This window comes from Podarcis melisellensis, assembly GCF_964234715.1.
Source record: "Podarcis melisellensis genome assembly, chromosome: 1".
NCBI lineage: Eukaryota > Metazoa > Chordata > Lepidosauria > Squamata > Lacertidae > Podarcis > Podarcis melisellensis.
In genome coordinates, this window is record NC_138528.1 from 105,861,851 (window position 1) to 105,883,579 (window position 21,729).

General features: G+C 43.1%; 1 protein-coding gene across 8 annotated transcripts in view; it reads left to right on the forward strand.

The window, feature by feature from the left end:
* The window catches only part of TANK (TRAF family member associated NFKB activator), a 34,378-nt gene extending 12,655 nt beyond the window's left edge, over positions 1-21,723 (forward strand). For 7 of the 8 annotated variants that reach the window (XM_081929417.1, XM_081929415.1, XM_081929420.1 and 4 more), the window contains 7 exons: positions 3,547-3,655; positions 4,787-4,887; positions 11,544-11,723; positions 12,772-12,845; positions 13,887-14,005; positions 15,963-16,531; positions 21,544-21,723. In XM_081929417.1, the coding sequence (XP_081785543.1) occupies positions 3,547-3,655; positions 4,787-4,887; positions 11,544-11,723; positions 12,772-12,845; positions 13,887-14,005; positions 15,963-16,531; positions 21,544-21,717 (1,326 nt within the window). In that variant the 3' untranslated portion in view covers positions 21,718-21,723. The remainder of the gene's footprint in view (positions 1-3,546; positions 3,656-4,786; positions 4,888-11,543; positions 11,724-12,771; positions 12,846-13,886; positions 14,006-15,962; positions 16,532-21,543) is intronic. The other variant, XM_081929422.1, reaches the window with a different exon arrangement.
* The last annotated feature ends 6 nt before the right edge of the window (positions 21,724-21,729 follow it).

Below are 21,729 nucleotides of genomic sequence, written 5' to 3' on the forward strand. Positions count from 1 at the left end.
GGACAGTTAAGCATGGGCTTAATTTCTCCAGTAATAAGATTTACTCTAGCTGGATTGTTCTGTTGGGTAGTTAACCAGCCGGCAACCCCAAATTCCAAGCAGCTTGAAAAATTCTTACTTCAAACAAAAACCAGACCAGCTCTTCCTAACTATCAGAAACAGCGTTTTCTGATAAAATTCAGAATTTAAAAGGCTTTTAAAAAGCACCAGCATTTATTGTTAAAAAGAGCCAGATTTATTTTTTCCCCAGACTGTCTTCATGTAAGGCACTTTGGGCTAGGAAGCCATTTGTGGCTTCCGGATGTTTGGAACTGACTGCACTTTTAGACCCTGTCTGAATAATTAAGGCGACAAGAGGAGGAATGTGCTGGCGAGCCTTTTGTAACAACCCCAGCAAGCATTTTCAAGACGCACGGCACTAATGCTCTGCGTCCCTTCCAGGAATCCTCAGAGATGAATCGGCCCAGCACTTAGATTGAAAAACCTAAGGACTTGAAACGGCTGAGAGCTACGGCAGTGGACTGTGTGGCTGCTTGCTGCACCAGAAGCAGAGAGTGTCATGGCTGAGGAGATGGCAACTCTTGCAGCTTCTGGAATTGGCTGAGCTCCGATTGGCTGAGCCTGCTAAGGCAGGGATGGGGACGCGCATTCCCTTCTGGGCAACCTTCCCCTCAATGTGTGCAAGTGGTGGGTGGGGCCAGAGGCTACAGTGCACGGAGCAGTAAATGCAACCATTTACCTTCGTCCAATAGGCTGCCTTCTATGTATGGCCCTCTCCATCCTCTCCCGGCAATCGAGAGGCATCATCCCAAGACACATTCCTGCCAGGCAAAGTCACTTGGGCGGGGGGTGAAACAGGGCCAGAGAGGGCTGTGACCCCGGGGAGAGTTCTGAGAGCCAAATTGAGAGGCTGCATTGGTCTCCGGACTTGAGGTTCCCCACCCTTGTACTAAGGGAAATCAGATCTTCACTCTGTCCTCTGCACATATTTGTTCCCTTAAAACAAGGTTGGCCCTCCAGGTGTTGCTGAACTCCAATTCTCATCTCCCTAACCATTGGCCATGCTGACTGGGACTGGTGGGAGTCGAGAACATATGGAATGTGGCCACAGACTTCCCCTTGAAATGTGGCTGTCGTCGTTTTGCTTTGCAACTTTGAAAGTTAACCTTATAGCACATTTAACAGCTTTCATTTACACCCTCCTTCCCATCACTAGGCTGGTGAATGGCGTAAGGACAGGCAGGAGTGCTGTCTCTCTCTCTCTCTCTCCCTGTTTGACCCTTAAAACAACCCTGCGAGGTAGTGACTGGCCCAAGGTCACCCAGCATGGACTTGCACCCAGGTCTCCTTTGCCTTGAAGCCTAAGTGCTTGCAGTAGTTAAAGCACATTTGCGATCTTCATCACTTGATGGCTTAAATGGAGAAGAGTGCTGACACTTTCCTCCCAATTGCAAGCTTCCCTGTTGGGTTTTGTACAAACTCTGCTTACTCACAGTGTTGGAGTCTTGGAGGTAAGGCCCTGCCAGGATAGTTCACACTCCCCCCCCCCTAAATTTTCAGTTTTCATTTTTCAAAAAATGGGATAGGGCCACCTCTGTGGTTGCATTCCTTTTTATTAAAAAAAAACACCTTAAAATTGATCTCTTCTCATGGAGATACAGTGGTGCCCCGCAAGACGAATGCCTCGCAAGACGAAAAACCCGCTAGACGAAAGGGTTTTCCGTTTTGGAGGCGCTTCGTAAAACGAATTCCCCTATGGGGTTGCTTCGCAAGACGAAAAAAATCTTGCATCCCCCCGCGGGTTTTTTTCGCTTTTTTCTTCCTTTTTTAAAGCCGCTAAGCCGCTTATCAGCTGTTCCGCTGATAAGCCGCTTAACAGCTGATCGCTGGAAGCCGCTTGACAGCTGTAGCGCTAATCCGCTAAGCTGTCAATGGGCTTGCTTCGCAAGACGAAAAAACCGCTATACGAAGAGCCTCACGGAACGGATTAATTTCGTCTTGCGAGGCACCACTGTAAAAGGGATAGAAGTTTGCCTCAGTATCCAACTTTTTTCACCAATACAAGTGAATAACCTTAAATTTATTTGGCCACCTTTTTTAAAATGTTCTGGTTATTCTATAATGATTCACAGCCCCACCATAAAAAATCCTGTCAAATCATACTCAACACAGTCTTACCAGGTTTATTCTCAAGGCAGGGAGCCTGCTTCTTTGGCAAATGGCCTCCGGAATTGGGTACGGAACCATAAACACTATGGAAGAAACCATAGAAAACTTCAGATGATCCACACACATTCACTTTGCTCTGATTCTTATTCTCTCCCCCAACACACACACCTTTACTCCATGTTCTCGATTCTGTGTTGGCATACCCTCCAGCTTGTGACCAATGGCTGATTCCGCAAGTAGCTGATTGGCTGCTTCTTTTGCTACTCTTTGACGATTGGAACTGTGTCATGCATAGAAGCCGGAGTCATCTCAGCCAGATGGCGCTTGGTGTAGAGGGATGTTTGGTTGTCAAGTATATCTTCTAGTCGGTAACTTGTTGCTGCCATCTGACTCTAAAAGAATTATTTGTGCACGCTGGCTGTCAAAAGCATCTTCTCTTCTGTCTGTTTTAGCTGTCATGCCTGTGCTCTGTACAGAAGTGTTGACAAGACATTGCTGTTGTACATTTTCAATTTGGGTCTTGGTGACTTTTTCTTCTTCTTCTGTTTCCTGAGGTCTCCTTGGCTGCTGGAAAATGCTGACCTCTTTGGCTTTTTAATGGGTTGGTGAAGCAACAGCTGTTTGGTGCTTTATTTTGAATCAGGCTGTAGGGAGACTCTTGGGTGTATTGGGGGTTTGAAAGAGTATTTTTCTCCACCTCTGCCTCCCCTCTGAAGAATGAAAGTGGCTAAATAAATCATGGGGTTTCCATTATCCAGCTTTTGGAGAAGGGCTGGGGCTAGGGCATTTAATTCAAAGTAGAGCTGGGAGATAACTCAGTCAGGAATCCTGGAGAGCCACTACCAATCAGTGTAGTTAAATACTGAGCTATATGGACCAACGGTCTAATTCAGTGTAAGACAAACTTCCTATGTCCCAAGCAAATATTTTTGATCGTGCAAGAGGGCAGACTTTTTACTTGGCAATAACTTGGCATCACAATACACCCCTGTGATGGCACAGGGCTTAACTTCTAAACGAGAGCCGGATAATTATGAAGACAGGCCTTCATTCAGCCCACGAGCCTCTCTGGGTGAACCTGGGCCAGTCTATATCTGTTGGCCTGCGTCGCTGGGTTGTGGTGAGGAGAACATGTTGGTGGAATGAAATCCTATATGCCTGTCCTTGAAGAAAGGGTGGGATGAAAATGCAGTAAATAAATAAAGAGGCAGAAGGAGGGAAATAGGAATTTCTACAGAGGGAGAACCAGAGCAATAGCACAAGTGATAAAAAATTTTTTATAGGCATAGCTGCTGTGACAAAGCCAGGTGTTGTACTTCCCTGTGTTAGCCTGTTGTTGTCACAAAATGACTACTTCGAATTAAATTATCTTTACAGACAGACAGCTATGAAAAGCAGATATGTGAACAACAAAACCAAATTGTATTTCTTACAAACACTGTCACAAAACTCAACTCACAGTTGGCTTCTTTGAGCTGCAACAAAGGTAGGTAATTTTCAAATCTATCTCTATCTATCTATCTATCTATCTATCTATCTATCTATCTATCTATCATCTATCTATATCTATCTATCTATCTATCTTATCTAATCACCACAATCCACTGGGTTTCCCCAACACAAACTGTTTTTTTTTATAATGCATATGGACTAAGAGGCGAATGAATGGTTGCTGGTTGTGATTACTCAGTAGTGAAGGGTCAAGGGGAGCAATGTCTAGGTCACTTCATACCTTCAAGCACCTGCTTCTGGAACCGTGCCTTGGGGTGTCCTGGCAAAGTCCTGCTTCTGGAGAAGGAAGCTATAAGGGAGAGAGGAGTGGGCAGTTGTATGAAAAGAGAAAATGGGAGTATAAAAAGCTAAATAATAAAGAGGGAGAGAAAAAAGAAATAAAAAGCATTCCATAGGAAAAAAGGAATGGGGGATGAAGGGTTTGAATAGTTTTAAGAGGAGCAGGTTGAAAATAAATACTTATATCACGTGGCATTCTTCAGTTCCCAGAAGGCATCATTTTAAGAAGATTGCAGTGCTATACTGCGTTAAGCGGGACTTGGGTGGCGCTGTGGGTTAAACCACAGAGCCTAGGACTTGCCGATCAGAAGGTCAGTGGTTCAAATCCCCACGATGTGGTGAGCTCCCGTTGCTTGGTCCCTGCTCCTGCCAACCTAGCAGTTCGAAAGCACCCCAAAAAGTGCAAGTAGATAAATAGGTACTACTCCGGCGGGAAGGTAAACGGCGTTTCCGTGAGCTGCTCTAGTTCGCCAGAAGTGGCTTAGTCATGCTGGCCAATAAAGCGAGATGAGCGCCGCAACCCCAGAGTCGGCCACGACTGGACCTAACGGTCAGGGTCCCTTTACCTTTACCTTACTGTGTTAAGCATGCTCAAGTCTCAAAACTGCTGCCTTGTCTATCTAAGGAGTAAACTGCACTGTACTTCAAATGTTAGTGTGCACTTATTTTCCTATATAGAGATTATCTGCGTGTACCGAAAACAATCCCAACCCGATATTGTGGAAGTTGCATTATTTGATTCCCTATTGTATTCCATGTGTGAAACGGCATGTATGATATACCATTATGTTTGGGGTTTTTTCATATGTGCATGACCACCTACCAGAAGACAGCGAAGCCAGAAGAAATGGTACGTTACTGAACTTGAATGCTGATCAGCTGTATGAAAAGCTGCAGTTGGCAGTGCAAAGAGAGAAGCTTTTAAAGGTAGGATGCTTTTCACAAGATAATTCTAAAATAATAATAATAATACTGGCATGATAAGCATCACATTTGAACTAGACAAACTGTGATGAATCGTAATTATGGTTTATTAGAAACAAGCCAACTTCAAACCACGAGCTTTCTTAGACAGATCGCACAGTTTAGGGTATGGATGGCACACAAACTATGGTTAATTAAAAAGGAAGTGAAAACTTCCAATCTCCTTGCAGTCATGTCAGGATGGAGGACTTATTGCAACATCCACATTTGTGCCTTTTATTGTTCCTTTATCATCGATTAAGCCTGGTAAATTTCTGCACTTACAGTGAAGTTGCCCAAGTTATGCCAACTTGGAAGAGTTGATGATCTGGTTCTGTGACTCTTTCCAGTGTTCTTTTTACATGTCTGAGAATTGAGAATTGCTTTGGAATTTGAGGTGGTGCAGGGATTTCAGCTGAGCTTGTCTTTTTGAGCTGGCCAAGGGGTGGGGTGTGTGTGCATTGTTCTTTCCCATAAACATTTCTCCAGTGTGCTGCAGCCTCCCTGGCTGCCCGCACTTCCACATTTGAAAAAGTCCCACACGTAGCTGTCAAGCGTCCCTTATTTGGCGGGACAGTCCCTTATCCCAGCGCTGTGTCCCGCTGCTGTCCCTTATTGATGATGTCCCTTAAATTTCCTGGGTTTCAAAGGAAGCAGCTCCTCTCCCTCCCTCCCTGCCGGCCAGGGAGGAGGGAGACTCCAACTGTGTTGCTTGGCTGCGTTGCTCACCCAATAAGAAGTCTAAGAACGACTGGGGGTTGGAGCTTGCATGCCTTGTGCTGATCAAATCGGCTGCGTTGCCTCGGGACTCGCCTTTGCTCAGTGCTTCCCAGCGGAGAGGTGACGGTGGTTTTCCTTGAGGCTTCATGCTTCATTTGGCTGCTGGCTGGGCTTTCTGCCTTTGGCTCGGAGGGGCTCAGAAGTTGAACATACCTGTGCCTGGAAAATCCCTTATTTTGGCTGCTGATCCCTTATTTTTGAGGCTGCTGGTCCCTTATTTTCAAATCTGTAAGTTGACAGCTGTGGTCCCACAGGAACATTTCTTGGGCTTTAATTGACACTTGGGAAGCTTGGGAGCCTTCAGAATGCAGGCCATTAGAGAGATGATGTAGAATGAAAGGGAAGATGCTCACAAACGCCCCTCTGTCACCCCAAAGATAAGGTAACCCATGAGATTTTCACCAACGTTTTTATCTCCTTTGATAATTTTCAAATGCAACTTTTCTTCTCATTAATTGATGAAGAGTGAAAAATCAGTAGAGATGCTTAGCACAGCACTCATACAGATATGGATAGCGCGGCGTTTTATAAGTGTATTTTTCTTACCCTTGTTTTGCTGAAGACACTCATCATTTGACTCACTCAGTCTAGTTATCAGTTTGCCCTCCTAAAAACCTTTGAATAGCCAGCAATATGAGTTGAGAACAAAGTAGTTACATGAGTAACAGCAGGGAGCAACATAGTTCTTTAATAGTTGCCTACATAGTTGCACTATTTCAAATGGCAAGCTGTCAACTGGTTTTGGATGTGCATAGAATGCTCTGTGAAAATGCAAAGTCTATTCATGAATGCATATACAGTGGTACCTCGGTTTATGAACTAAATCCGTTCCTGAAGTCTGTTCTTAAACCAAATCTGTTCTTAAATCGAGGTGCGCTTTCCCTAATGAGGCCTCTCACCACCCTTCCTCCGTTCGGCTTCTGTTCGTAGACCGAGGTAAAGTTTGCAAACCGGAGCACTACTTCCGGTTTTGCAGAGTTTGTAAACAGAATTGTTCGTAAACAGGACTGTTCGTAAACCGAGGTACCAGTGATATTTACAGTTCCTCACACGCTCTCTCTGTGGCAGTGTGTCCTATAGCCAGCATTCTGTCCTTTTTAGTTCTCACTGGGTACTCATTTTTTGCTTTTTAGTGCTACCTTCTAAATTTTTATTGACTTGACTTACTATTGCTAGTTCATCATTCCCCCCCCCTCTTTCCCCCCTACACACACAATTCTCTTATGACACCAGATCAGGAAGTGAAGTTCTTCTTTCCAACGTGTTTTGTTTTTTTAATTAAGACCTGTTGTGCTAAGACTGGGTTGCAAGGCATAATGTTTGAACACTCCGGTGCCAAAATATTCCTTTCGCTTCTGATTCTGTTTTTGTTTGCTTATCTTTGAGACTGTTCTTCAGTCTTTTACACAGTTACAAGTCAGCGATACTATAAATATGTTGGAAGGGTCACACGTTCACCCCCAGGTCACACACATGGTGTGACATCTGTCCACCGCTCTTAACCACTACACCACATTTTGGAGATGATCTTGTAACATCTCAGTACAGTCATACCTTGGTTGTTAAACAGATGCAAACCAAGGCGCGGCTTACGATTGGCTGATTGGTCCCGGAAACAATGACAACAAGTGAAACGGACGTTCGGCTTCCGAAAAATGTTCGCAAACTGGAACACTTGCTTCCGGGTTTGCGGCTTTTGGGAGCCAAAACGTCCGATTGCTAAGGCGTTCAACAACCAAGGTCCGACTGTGCTCACTTTAATGAAACACGGGTGGTGCTTTGATGCGCATTTCTAGACCTCCAGCTGAAAATTGCTTGGGTGATCAAACCTCTGGGAGGAAGTGGGCAGCCAAAGGTGACTGCAGAGAAAAGCCGCTTTCATCTATTGCATCAAACCAAGTCTGTCCCGAGTAACCTTACTGAGTTTCTTTCCGTCTGACACTGAGTCATTGAAGGTAATTGCCTTAGGATTACTTCGCACATTGCGTTTTTAAAGAGCGCACCTAAAATATAAATTGTGAATGCAGCCAACAGGTGTTTAGAAACAGCTACACTTGTCAGAGAGATGGCACCGAGAGAGAGAGATGAGATTGCCGAGGCTTCCTGTTGAGAGTACGCTTTTGTTTTGTTTTGTCGCTGTTAGAATTGGCTGAGCACCAGACCCGTTTTGACTGCCAGGGCTGTGCATGGAGCAACTGGCCTGAGAAGCAATGGCCTGGGGCAGTGGGGCTCTGGGTGCATGGGCAGGGCTTAGCTACTGTATTTTCCCATGTATAAGATGCCCCCGTGTATAAGACGCCCCCTATTTTTGGAGACTCAGAATTAAGAAAATGAGGGGAGATTGCCCAGAGTTGTTGAGCTTTTGGGGGGTGAGGATCCGCCTGACCAACACTTCCGATAGCATGCGACACAGAAGCCACCAATCGTCTGACCGCTCGCCGTCAGCCGCCGCCAATCACCCACACAATTGCCACAGCAGCAGCCATTACCGCAGCCACCAATCACCCACACTATCATCACTTACAATCTCCTGGTCGCAGTAGCAAACAATCCCTTGTCCCCCCTCCTCTGCACTACCCATGTATTCGACGACCCCAATTTTTTCACATTACAGTGGTACCCCGCAAGACGAACGCCTCGGAAGACGAAAAACTCGCTAGACGAAGGAGTTTTTCGTTTTCTTAGCCGCTTCGCAAGACGCATTTCCCCATGGGCTTGCTTCGCAAAACGAAGCTTGCCCCGCAAGCTCCGGGGATAGCGGGGAAGCGCAGCACGTCTTCCCCGCTGTCCCCGGACCTCTTTTGAAGCAAGGGGCGGCGGGGAGAAGATTGCTTCTCCCCGTTGCCAGCCCCGCAATCTCTGGGGACAGAGGGGAAGGCGCACGGAGATTGCGGGGCAGGCAACGGGGAGAAGCAATCTTCTCCCCGCTGCCCCTTGCTTTAAAACAGGTCCGGGGACAGAGGGGAAGGCGCACGGCGCTTCCCCTCTGTCCCCGGACGGTCTCCATAGGAACGCATTGATTGATTTTCAATGCATTCCTATGGGAAACCGTGCTTCGCAAGAAGAAAAAACTTGTGGAAAGAATTAATTTCGTCTTGCGAGGTACCACTGTATTTTAACGTGAAAAAACCTTGTCTTATACGTGGAAAAGTACAGTATTTCTCAGCAAGATCCGTTTCTGGCTCTCCTGGAGTGGGGTGTGGGATGTGCCAAGCTCAGCTGGCTCTGTGGAGTCGCTTTCCCCTAACACTGGGTAGGCACGCTGCCGGCCTTCATTCCTGTGAAGTGTTTGAACTGGCCCCTCAGCCCAGTAGAAGTCACAAAAGGAAAAGGAGTTTGTGAGGCAGAGGGGTATGCTGTAAGAACATTGCTAGCCCTCTTTTTCTCTTGCTTGCAAGAACCTTTACGTTTGGTCCTGCTTTACACTTAAAGAGCAAATCTCTCATGAGGCTTCTGTTATTTTTGCCATTGGCATGGAGTGCAGCAATAACAAAAGGACGGTGTGACTGAGAGCCAAAACTCCTGCAAGAAATCTTTCCCTCAGCTCTCAGTGGAGGGACTTACCAGCATTGTGGGATGAGCTGTAAGCGGTGTTGGCCAAATAACACACTCTGGATCAAGGGCCATTACGGTCAGATGAACCTTTTTATTTAAACCAAATATAAGTGTCTAGTGAAGGGCGTTGCTTACTTTGTTAATATTTTTCAGAGTTTGAGCAGTAGCAAATTTATTTCAGATATTTTAGTTGTCGTCGTATAAGCAGGCAAAACCCTATGAGAGCACAATGCCTCTCAAGTTTCCTTTGCAGCATCAGCTCCCTGATTTTGTGTCATTTTTTAAAATCTAGGGCGCTGTTTATTTCCTCGTTTCTGACTATGCCTTGCATGTGCCTTTCTTTCCCACTTACCCTGCAAAAAAAATAAAATTGAGTTTACGCACACATGCTGAGCGAATTATGGTTCTGTTTCCCTTTTGTAAAAAACAAAACAAAAAACTGACAAATGTCATAGACCCTTGAGAGCTGGAAAATTCAGCCTTTTTTAAAAAAGACAATTTTGCTGCTGCTATAACTTCATGGTTTTTCTCTTCCCAACTCCTTGCTGAGTCTTCCCCCTCCCCCTCCCCGCGCTTTTTTGTATAGAATGTCATCCTATATAGAAAATTAATGGTTTAACATTACAGGAGCCGACTTTTAAAAAGCCTTAATTTCTCCCCTTTTGAAGTTTTATAGCTTGAGTCTTGCAAAAATCCTAAGTCATTAAGTGCTAAATAGCTACATTCCAACTGTTCCAGAAATTAGAACCCTTGAAGACTATTGTCACCCTCTTTAAATGTACTTTATCTTGATTCCAGCACATCCTAAAACTAATTAAATATTAGTGAGCAGAGTGTATAAATGGAATGAGACAACATTTCCCACATTTATAGGCACTAATATGCACGCCGCTACGGTGACTATTTTCAGTATTCAAAATAACGCACAATTGTTTTGAATAATTGTCCACAATGAGATGTAACTTCATGCTGCCATAAATGGTTATTAATTATTTCAGCCTAACCTGATGGGGTAGTGCGTACAGGGCTGAATTCATTTTAAGGATATATAAAGAAAGGACCAGCTTGATCAGACTGAAGACCATTCTAGTCCAGCATCTCATTTGCTATGGTAGCCAACCAGGTGTCTATAGGAAACCCCCAAACGCATTCACCCCTCTCCCATTGTGGCTCTACAGGAACTAGTATTCAGAGACATGCTGAACGCCAAAGAGAGCCTTATCATACACAAATTTGTCTAATCCTGTTTTAAAGGCATCTTAAATAGGTGGCCATCATGATAGCAAATTCCATAGCTCAATTGTGTGTTTCACACAAAGTGACAAAGGCATCTGCAACAAAACAGTTATTTAAACAAAAGGATTCTATGAGGAAGCACATTTTGTCTGTCTCCCAGCGTTCACCTCTGTTGGATGGCCTCCTCGTTCTTGTATTATGAAAGAGACAGAAAGACTTCTCTTTGTCTTACTTTCTCCATAGTATTTATTTTTTAGCAAACTATTAGACTTCTTTGATTCAGAAATCCCATCCCCCTGCTCCAGTGAATATTTATGATTTTTTGCTTTTGGAGGGTATCTATCGGGAAAGAGTATTTTCCTCCACCACACGAGATGGAAATTTGCTAAAATGCCAAGGGTATCCGAGTGTGTGGATCAGGCTGTATTTTGAGTACAAAAACTAATTATATGTTTGAGGTGGGTGCTGTTTTCACCCATGTGTAACATCTACAGTGAAGTAAGGTAAGCTAAAACTGGCCTGAATTCGAAATAGCTGCAAGACCACACTGTTTGGAAATTTCCCATAGAAACAATATGCTTTTGTAAACCACTTTGAGGTTCTTTACCAGCAAGCAGCATGTAAGTCAAACTAAATGAATAAATTTATACACCTCACTTCCCTTTCCCCCCCCCCTGCCCTCCATACTTTGAATTCCCAAATATTGTAACCTTTCCTCATAAGGGAGCTGCTTTAGCCACCTGATCATTTTGCTTGCCCCTTTCTGAACCTTTCCCAGATCTGCAATATCCTTTTGGAAGTGCACCAGCCAGAACTGTATGCCAGATTCCAAGTACTGTACTGGGTGGGGCCATACATCTGCACAAAGGTGTTAGCGATTTTGGCAGCATTTGTTTTCGATCCTTTCCCTAATGATCCCTGACGTGGAATTTGCCTTTTTCACAGATTGCCAAGACTTAATTTAGCCTGTAGTAGTCTATTCTGCTACGGCATTCCTCAAAGACTGAGAAATTAGCCAACTGTGCAGTATGTGCTTCTTTCTGTTTCAGGAACAATTGGACGGTGAGAGTGTAAAGTTAAGAGAAACCGAAGAGGAAAGCAATTTAAAAGAAAAGAAATTTGAATCTATTATCGCCATCAAAGAAGATGAAATACAGCTTCTGAAGAAACAGCTGAAAGAAATAAGTGAGGCACAAATTTCCATGCCAGGACCAAGAAACGAGAAAGAGGTAAGATTATCAAGGGGAGGGAGACCCAAATCTCTTCGTATTAATAACACTGTATGCATATGGAAAATGTCCATGCAGATGATCCTTGTAGAATGAGGATTAGGCCATGTATTTGGGCTCTTTGGCGCATGTGTATTATGCACATGCTCTCTTCCCTCCCCCTTTTTGCATATGATTTGGAAGCAGTCCTTTTTCAAATGCTTTTCTACCTGTTGCGGAGTATGGTTTTGGAAAGCCAGTGCACATTCAGCCTTGCCTTTTGTGTTTGTGCTTCAGAGGCAAATACGTTAGCTTCATTTTGCCAGACAACCTTTCAAAGTTTCTGAAAGCCATATAAAAGACGGATTATCGTAACAACTTCAGTTTCAGGCTTTTGAATAAAACGCCCATGTAATACTGTGCTAACCCACAAGGTGGTAGTCAAATATAATAACTTCTCTTCATGCATGATAAAACACATGGTCTCAGCCCTGGCCCAGCTTATAGAAGGTATGTAGTAGAGTCTCTGCTGATAGTTTTCTGGCTATATATAGAGAGAGAGCTGTGACCTGATGCGTAGAATATGTGGCTCTCTGTCCCAGTTTTATCATTTGTTTGAAGAGGATTGGATCAATTACCAGAAAACATTTAAGCAAAAATATTCCATAAAAAGGGGGGTGAATAATGACAAAATCTTCTAATGGAAAGGAAATGAAGCTCAGAGAATTAATTGTTGGAGCTGCAGATTAACTATGTCCTCTGTGTAAGCTCTGTATCAGTGTATATAGCCTCTCCCACTCATCTCAACATCCACCCAAATACTTTGGGAATCTTCTGGTGCCTTCATGTAAATGAGGATGTGGACATGTTCAGTTTCCATCTAAGACATTTTCCAAGCCATTATTTAGAACGATTGCATTTTACTTTTTTATATTAAAAGGGGAGGGGAAGGCTAGTGCCATTGTTAAGCTGCTGCTGTACGCGCCTCTTTAATGTGTTGATTCATTTTGTTAGGCTGTTATAAATGCAAGCTTCTTCCTTTGTTTATACTTACGATCTTTTTTAAAAGGCAAGGAATGGAAAACATGCTTCATCTAGACAGGAATTATCTCCGGGGGCCTTCGGTACAGCTGCCTGTGAAAGGTACATCACACTTATTTCCCCCCCCCTTATTTTTTATCTATTTATTTAAGGAACCTGTTTTCTTTTTAGTAATCATCTCATGTTTACACTCGTTCTCTGATTTTTAAAAAGTCAGGAGCGCTCCTCTTCTCCCTTGCCACTGCTAAATATTGAAAAAAGGTATCTAGAGCCACTTTTGAGCATCGGCAGGTTTGGTCAAAGGAGGGGCTGCACCCTGTGCCTCAGCACCACCCTCATCCCTTTCTCTGTCCCCTGAATGTGAAGTCAGGATGGAAGATCAAGTGGCTGGCCCCCTGTGCCCTCGCTTGCCCCCTTTAGTGTTCATGAACCTGTTTTCACCTGGGCATTCTCTCAAGGAGGGACTCGGGAGTTGAGCTGGAGCTCCCCAATGCAGAACTTCTATCACTATGGAGGGGGAACGGGCAAAGTCTGCCACTACCTGCCCTACTAGGGCCTCTTGTGCAGCCCTGCTCAGGGTTTGTCTGTCTCCAGCCATGGCAGAGACTGCTTTGTGAAAGGTGCACACAGCCGTTCTTAGAGCACTCTGTGTTGTTGTTGTTGTTTTAATCAGAGCAATGGTGCTTGGGATTTTAGCACACATCCATCTGCACCATTTCCCTAGTATAAACTGGCTCCCAGTCACTGGTATTAAGGCCTATTGGAGAAAGAGAGAGAGAGAGAAAGATGAGTGCAGTACCTATGCCATCCCTATATGTTTGTTTTCCCCAGAGGGGGTCATAGCATCCATTTAGATTGAGGAGACTGTGCAGGGGGAAATGGTTAAATGCAGTCAAAATGGGAGACGACAACACACACGCCGGCTGCTTTACAGATTATTGTTTTTCTAAAAAAACAACAACGCTGCAATATCAGGTCGCAGATCTCGTACATCGTGTCTCTTCCCATTCCCTGAGTCTGGCTTTCAGGTATAGCGGGTGCCAAAATTTCCCAGGGTTAGGCTTGATAAAGACAAAAGAGTGGAACAGAATGTGGTGCTTTATATCTGAAATAATGTATTTTTATTTATTTTATTTTTGGAAGGGACGAACTTGAGGCTGTTTTCTGGGGCATGAAGGAAGAATTTCATCACATACGCGCACTAGCTAAAGCACAGACGGACCAGCTGAGTAAATTTAAACTACGGAGAGAACCTGTAACTGGTATCGCTTTACTGCAGCTCTTACTGTGATTCAGCTGTTTCAGTTGGGGGGAAAACATGCTTCGTTTTTGGAATGTGATGTATATGATGCATGCGCTTTCCAACGCTGCCTGGGACTTGCCCTGACTTCTGTGTGGCGCTCTATAATTGATGAAATGGTCCTACATTTCAATAACCCTGGTGACCGAAATATAAAAAGAAATGTGTGTGTGTGTTTGATAGAAAAAGAGAGAGCGCACACACACACACGTCACTTGTGCAGTGTGATGTGACTGTTCATTTTGCTGCAAGTGCATGTCTTGAGAAGCTGCCGGTTGCCTTGTTTTTCTTGACCTATCTGCTTGCAACACAGTGAACGCTCTTTCTTCCCTTCGCCAGTGAAGGCTGCCCCTGTTTTCTCTCTCCCACACACCTATCTGCCGTACAGAGATCACCTCTGTTCGATAACAACATGATCAGTGACGCTGCCTTTAGTTATCTGGCTGGGAGCAAAAATATAGATCGGAATTTATACGGCAGGTTTTTGGCCTGTTGTATGAAAGGCAAGGATGCAGATACCTATCGGAGTGCATTTTAATATCTGCTTTGTGTATGCCTCGCTGCGGTTTGCCGCACAAGCTTAGATGCTCAATTTCTGTTGAAGCAGGAGAGCGGAGCACCTGTCTGTAATGTAAACTGATTTCGGCAGGGCTTGTGCAGCAATGCTCTGAGCTCATTGTGTGCACTTTGAATTAATGCATTTTGTTTTGGAGATGAAGGCATGCAGTGCTAGGCATGTCTGCTTAGAATGAATCCCCACTGAGTTCAGTGAGGCTTGCTCCCAGGTAACTGGGTATTGGATTGCAGCAGCCTAATTCTGTTTAATGTCTTTATTTTATAAACATTTTTCAATCCTTCTCATAAGAGACCAACACCAGCACTCCCAATAACGACTAGTTAGATGCTTCTGGGGAGCATCTTTGATCTAAACCACTGGTTTTGTTGCTGCTCAAAACCTTGTATACCACACTTTTGTCATCTAACAGTAACTGCACCTAATTTCTAGTACTGGCATTTACAGCTAACTTCATTGCGCAGCATCCATAGGAGGAGGCCAGCATGTTCTGAGCTGGTGATAGCCATGTACCGCTCAGTTCAGTTCAGGTTTGCCTTTTTGGTGCGCCATAGTTAACCTGCATTTAAGTTGCTTTTTTTGTAGCTTGCCAAAAGTGGACTGAAGGCAGCCTGTGGCAAATGGATGTGCACGGCTAGACCCTAGGCGTGTGTTGAAATGGTTGCATAAGCCACGGTTTGTTAAGAAACACACACACACACCAATCCAGTCACCTGTCATTCCTCAGCTAGAGACAAATTATCTGTGACGCAACCCAATTCTTGCCAAAATGAAATCTCAATAATAGGTAGCGTTATTCATAGTGTCTAGAAAATGCTTTCTGTATAACATGGAATATAAATATCATCATTATTTTCTATCTTAAGTAGTGAGAGAGACCCAGCCACCCTCCTGAAAAACAAGTCTGGCAAATGGATTTTATTTTGAAAGGTTTTAGCCTAACTTGTTTTTAAACATCTAATATTGTCTAATAGTTTATGGAAATGAAATATATTATATCTAAAATTTAAATCTTAACATTTTAGGGAAACTGCTTAGAAGTTTTGTTGGTTAAGCGGTATATAAATCTTGTTAGTGGAGAGCGTTGGGGATGGCAAGGCACAAGGGCAATTGCAGGGCTTGAAAATTTGGCCCAAAACAAGAGTTCTGGCAAATTTTATTCTTGTATAGGAGAGCCAATGGGTTGGCATGGAAGAGTCACAGTATCAGTCTGTGGTGTGTCAAACTGATAAATTGACCGTGCTGGTCTTTGGGGAAATTAAATTTGTCAGGCAGTTGAAGTTACGTGCTTTAAACCAGAGACTTAGGTACTGTTTAATCATTTCCTTTTCACCTGTCTTTACAGAAATTCCATTCTCCACGCCTATCCAGTGCACCGATGAACAAGCAGATGACCTCTGTAATCCTTGGGTTGAAAAGGATCTAAACAGAGGTGCCCCACACTTCCCATCCGCCACTCCAAGCGGGATGGGGCAGGACGAGGAAGAAAACTCTGTGGAGTCCCTTTCTCAGTTTAATGTCAAGTTCCCGCCCATAGACAACGATGCTGCTTTCTTGGAGAGCACCCCAGATGCTCCAGGAATCTCCTGCCTTGTGATGACTGAAAACATGCTCCCAGATAAGCCGTTTCATAGGGACCTTGGAGACCAGGGCATGAGCTACAGCGAGGTGAAGCGCAACATGTTTGAAGGCCATGGCACCGACTCAAGCACTTCAGCCGCACATAACCTGCCAGCCAAATCTTCAGCCGCCCACACAAACGCACTCGTCCAGAGTCCTTTGGACAATGCTCTGTGTTTTCAAGTGCCTTATGCGTACAACTTTGGAGCCACTGTCTTTCCAGATGAAGATATCCCTGAAATAAAACTTCCGTCTTTAGAAGATAACAAGAGCCCTGTTGGAGTCCCTCAGCAGGTATCTGCTGTTTTCCATTTCCTTTTGTGTTTACATATGGTGATTCTGATTCTGTAAAGCAGTAAAACTGAGCAGGTAGCTGAACTTGCTCAACCTACTGTGTACTCGGTGCAATATTTATTATCCCATCTGTCCACTGCTCTGATTCAAAGCGTTTGCATTAGCACAACGGCCTGATATCATTGTGCCACCACTGTAATGTCATAATTTGTGATATTGTGTTTAGACCAGCAGCCGGTATTCCCTATTCTAAGCCTTCCATCTGCTGATGCAGCATGCTTTGAAACTAGGCTGCAAGTTAATCTTTTTGGGCCTTCTAACTAGGGATATTTGAATGACTGAAGAGTATATTTAAGCTCGTGTCTTGTATGTAGACCCCAGGCCAAATGCCCACACAGGCAGTCTGTTGTACAAACCTCTCTTCCAGTCAGTGCAGGTTTTCTTGCTGTGCACCGGTTCCAGGCATTTCTGTGTGCACATTGGAGGTTTGTGTGCATAGTCATCTCTGGAATTGTAGAAAACAGGAAAGCTCTTTTTGTTTGGTTTTTTATTACATTTTTATTCTGCCTTTTCTCTATTTGTGCCTATATGTTTTTCTCCCACCCCTTTTATCATCTCATAGCTCAGTGCATGCAGGAGTTCGCAGATTTAGTCCCTGGCACCTCCCATTAAAAGAAAGTGATGGGAAAGACACATCTCTGCCTGGCAAACTGTACAGGGCTGCCAGTACAGGGCTATTTGGACAAATAGTCTGATCTAGTAGGAGCCTGATTCCTATGTTCCTAGCCCATTGTGGTAGCTTAGGCTGAGAAAGTGACCGAGAGTCAAGGCTGAATGGGGGCTTGAACTCAATGTATTCTCAGGCCATAACCTGTCGCTCTAACCATTGCACACTGCTTCTTCTCATCCATGCTTTGGGAGTCTGCTCTGGATTATGTGCACAGAGGATTATATATATATTTTTAAAGCCCTTGCACATATCACACAACTGCTTTTTTAATATGGAGCGAGAAGCTGATGAAAGACATGTGCATGCACTTTTCCGTGTTCCGGGGTCAGTTCTAAGTTGATAAGTGTTCCTGCTTCATATGTACAAAACCAATGTTCATTTATTTTAGCTTTCTCCTGAATTTTTGTGTGCATGTAATCCTTCCACATTAGGAAGTTCTGTGAGCAGGCAACCTGTATGGCTTCAATTCGGAAGTGACTCTGGTTTGGCTTCCTCAAACCTCACCAAAAAAAGTTATTTGGCTACTTGATATTCTCCCATCCATTTGTCTACTCCTTTCTTTCCACCCCCCACTGCAGGCTGCTTCTTCCCCTACCCCCAATTTTCTTATTTTCTTTCTCTCTCTCCTCCCTCATGGCACTGCCTCTCTAATGTTTAAGAAAAAGGGAGGTGGCCTCTCAAGATCTGTTGCTAGTGGCAGATTGGACCTCCTTTGGTTTTTTTAGGCTGAAATCCTATACACACTTATAGGGAGTTAACCCCTTGGAACTTGGCAGGTTTAAACCCATGTGCTGCATCTGGTTTAAACCCATGTGAACTTATTTGATGATGATCTGCCATTTCGGCAGTCACAGAATGAGAGGATACAGCTTGATCTGAAATGATCCATATTAAAACTGATAAGCATGCCCGTCATTTTTTTGTAAATACCTCTTAAAAACTCTGCTGTGATCTGCTTAACATACTTACTGCGGCGTTACTGTCATCTAAATCGACTAACCCTGTTGAAAGCAGATGAATTAAAGTGCAAGCGTGCGCAGGTTTTAAGAGGCATATTGATCACACTGCGTAGTGTTAATGTAGTCATGAATTACAGTCACCACTTTTATGAGTAATGGATCCTCGCTACAAATTATTGAAGATTTAATGAGCTACACCTCTTACTTTTTCCCAAGTTCATTGTAGCACTCTTAATTTTAGACACATATGCCCAAGGTCCTGAGTGTGCCTTCAGTCTATTACATCCTAAAATAATAATGATGACCTGCAGTTTGGTAATGCACTATTTATTATATATTCATACTAGTTTCCTTTTTCATCCTATATTAGGGCTCTAGGTTTTGCATTTGAATTATTTGATGCCTGCATAGTTTCTGCTTTTGTCTTTACCGCACCAAATTCTGAGTTGGGCTGGATCAAAGCAAATGAAACTATTTCTTCTGTTACCACTGCGATTCCTGTGGTTTGTAAATCATCTGTTCGTTCTTCTTCCTCTTTTTCTCCATCATGTCTCCTGCTTGTTTTTTTAACTATTCATTTCTCAGTAGATGGCACTCTGCATTGTATATTAAAGCATGTGAAACAGCTGGTATGTGATTGCAAGTTGTTAGAGAAGCATGCAGCTTTAAAAGTGCATAGGAATTGGTGTTGAACTGTCAGAATGTGCAGGGCGTGAGACTATAAAAATTCATATACTTGAAAAATAAGGAAAAGCCTTACATTTTAAAATATAAGTGGCCTGTGCTGTAATTTAGTAGTAGCCAGGAAGCCTTGATATTTTATGTGTCTACATTTGGAGAGACAACTGGTGACAAAAAATACTTCCGATATTGGTTCATTGTATACAGGAAGGTCTTTGATTAAAGTTGTGCATTTTCTTTAATCACCTAGGCAAAAAAAAAAAAAAGCCACCATTCCTTTAAAATCTTCTAAATTGACAGCTGCATAGATTTTCTAAACATTTTGTTACCTTTCATGTTGCTTCCTAAATGTTTTCGTACCCATTTAAGGGTGATTTTTTTTAACAGATGCAAAATCTCATCACTTCGAGTCCAGTTAGCAATAGGTTGCAGAAAGTTTCCATCATTTGAAAATGTGTGCTTAGCCCCCCCCTTTTTTTATAGCAGCAGTAGGGAAAATGTGAAAAATGGAGTCACAAAATACTTGCTTAAAAATACGGGTCCCAATTCACAAGGCATGTTAAAAGGGCTCTGTCCCTGTTACTGAGAGAGCTGCGATGATAGCCTCATGCTTGCCCATACGAACTGTAGAGCTGGCCTGAAAACCTTTGCAGGGTCTGATTTGAAATGTACTTTGTAAGACAGTGACAGCAATTCCTGATGGAGAACATAGCTTCACTTTCACACAAAGACAGCTTGGGTCAGCCCACCATCCTGTTTGCATGGTAAAAAATGGCCAGGTTGAAGACACATAAGTCCTTGTTCTATACTATTCACCATTGCTGACATCCTGATAGTGCCATCTTACTTGCCTGATATTCTCTCCCACCCCTCCTGTAGACAAGAGCTTTCTGTCATGCATTTAGTACATGCGTTAACAAATAACAACGAGGAGAGGAAACTTAAATGCAGTGTAATTGGCAACCGTAAGTCATTAGAGCTGTGGCTCTCAGCTGATGTAATAAATTTAGCTCTTCCTTGCAGACACTAAATATAAAAACTTGAGCCTGCTTCCTTAGTATATAGCAGTTTCTTAAACACCTGGATTGAAAACTGTAATACTGAAAACAGGAGTAGAGACTGAATTGAAGAATTAGGATTTTGATTCATCCCTTCATTCTGTGTCGTCTGGGGAGCTAGTCTAGCAAGCAGGGCTCCTGATTTTGAGACAAACAAACGTTAAGAGCATTTTCATCCATGTAAATGTGTGCATGTAGCTCCAGTTCAACACAACACTTCAACATTTGCATGAGTGTTATTTGGCAGGGGGAAGGTTGCATAGTTTAATTTATTTTGAGCTATAATTCATCTTTAGGACTGCAAGCGCTCACAAACTGAAAGCCATGTTTTTAAGTGCATGCTTTCTTCAATATCTTAAAAATAAGCACCAGCATTGATTAATCCAATCAGTTCTCATGTTACCACAACTTCAGTCAGTTAAAAGGCAGATAATTAATTGGTTCACACTTCTAACAATAACATTCTTGCAAATATTCGTAGCCATACTTTTATTGGGTGGGGTTACCAGCAGAGATCCAAAATAAAAATTACAGTAGCAGCTGAGTGCCATCTACAATAAAATAATAGAAATCCTGAATAAATGTGTGATAGGCAAGAACCCTGAAGTAGAGCCTGCCTGAATCAAGCTCAAAACTCAATGAGTAAAATACTTGTAAGCTAAGGCCCTCCAGCTGGTGTGAATTTGATCAAATATTTCAAATACAGCATGCATATTGTGGCCATCTAGTCATGACTCCTATTACAGTTATTAAAACTGCCAGTTTAAATCAAGGTGGAGTTGCAAATAAGTAATTAAAAGCACACTTCCGCAGTGATATTTAAAACACGCGTCAGTGCCTAGACAGGTTTCCGAAGCAATTTACACCAACAGAAAAGTAGACTGTTTGTTAGAACTTGATGTAATTACACCTAATTAGCCTGTGTTCTTCGTGGATTGATGACTGACCAGAGTAAAAAGAAAAAAGGCCACAACAGAAATCTGCTAAGGCGTTGTGGCCAGTATTAAATATTGTTTAGACAAAAAAAATTACTCAGAGAAATTGTGAGTGTTCCCTCCCTTTTTTTTTTTAAATAAACCACTTTGCTTCAGAATTTTTGAGATACTGGTACATATGAATGACATAGAGGCTTTCTATGCTCACACTCACATGTACATAGGCACACTTTCACACATTATATACATTTTATTTTTAAAAGCCTTCTGAGCCCGAGTTGCTTGTTCCAGCTCCAAATCCAAGTTGCTTGTATGCCCTCATCAGTTACATGATCGAAGTGATTGGTAAGATATATTTTCTTGGTGTTTATTTTTAAAATGGGGGTACCACTTCGGTCGTAATCCTCATGTAATTTGAATATCGGTGCCCTGATATAAACATGCATTGAAATAGGAAAGTATAGTATATGCATTTATCAATCTAGAATTATCAAGAATATGTGTTTTAGCTGATGAAAATATTGGCCAGATTTCATTCTAGGAGTATTCATTTGAGGCCGCATATTTAGATCTACCTAGCAGCAATATCCCTAGCTGGTAAAATATTTGTGTTCATATCTCTTCTTTTTCTACCCTCTGCTTCTTACAGCCGCTCTGGGAGCCATATCACACTCAAGACAATGATGTATTGGCACTTCCTTTTGCAGACTCGGAACTTGATCAGACTGGAATATGTGAATTCTGTCAGAAAGTTTTCCCGCCATGTAGTACATCAGAGGACTTTCTGAGGCATCTGAATTCACACTTCAACTTGAAGTCCTAGTGTCACTGGAGT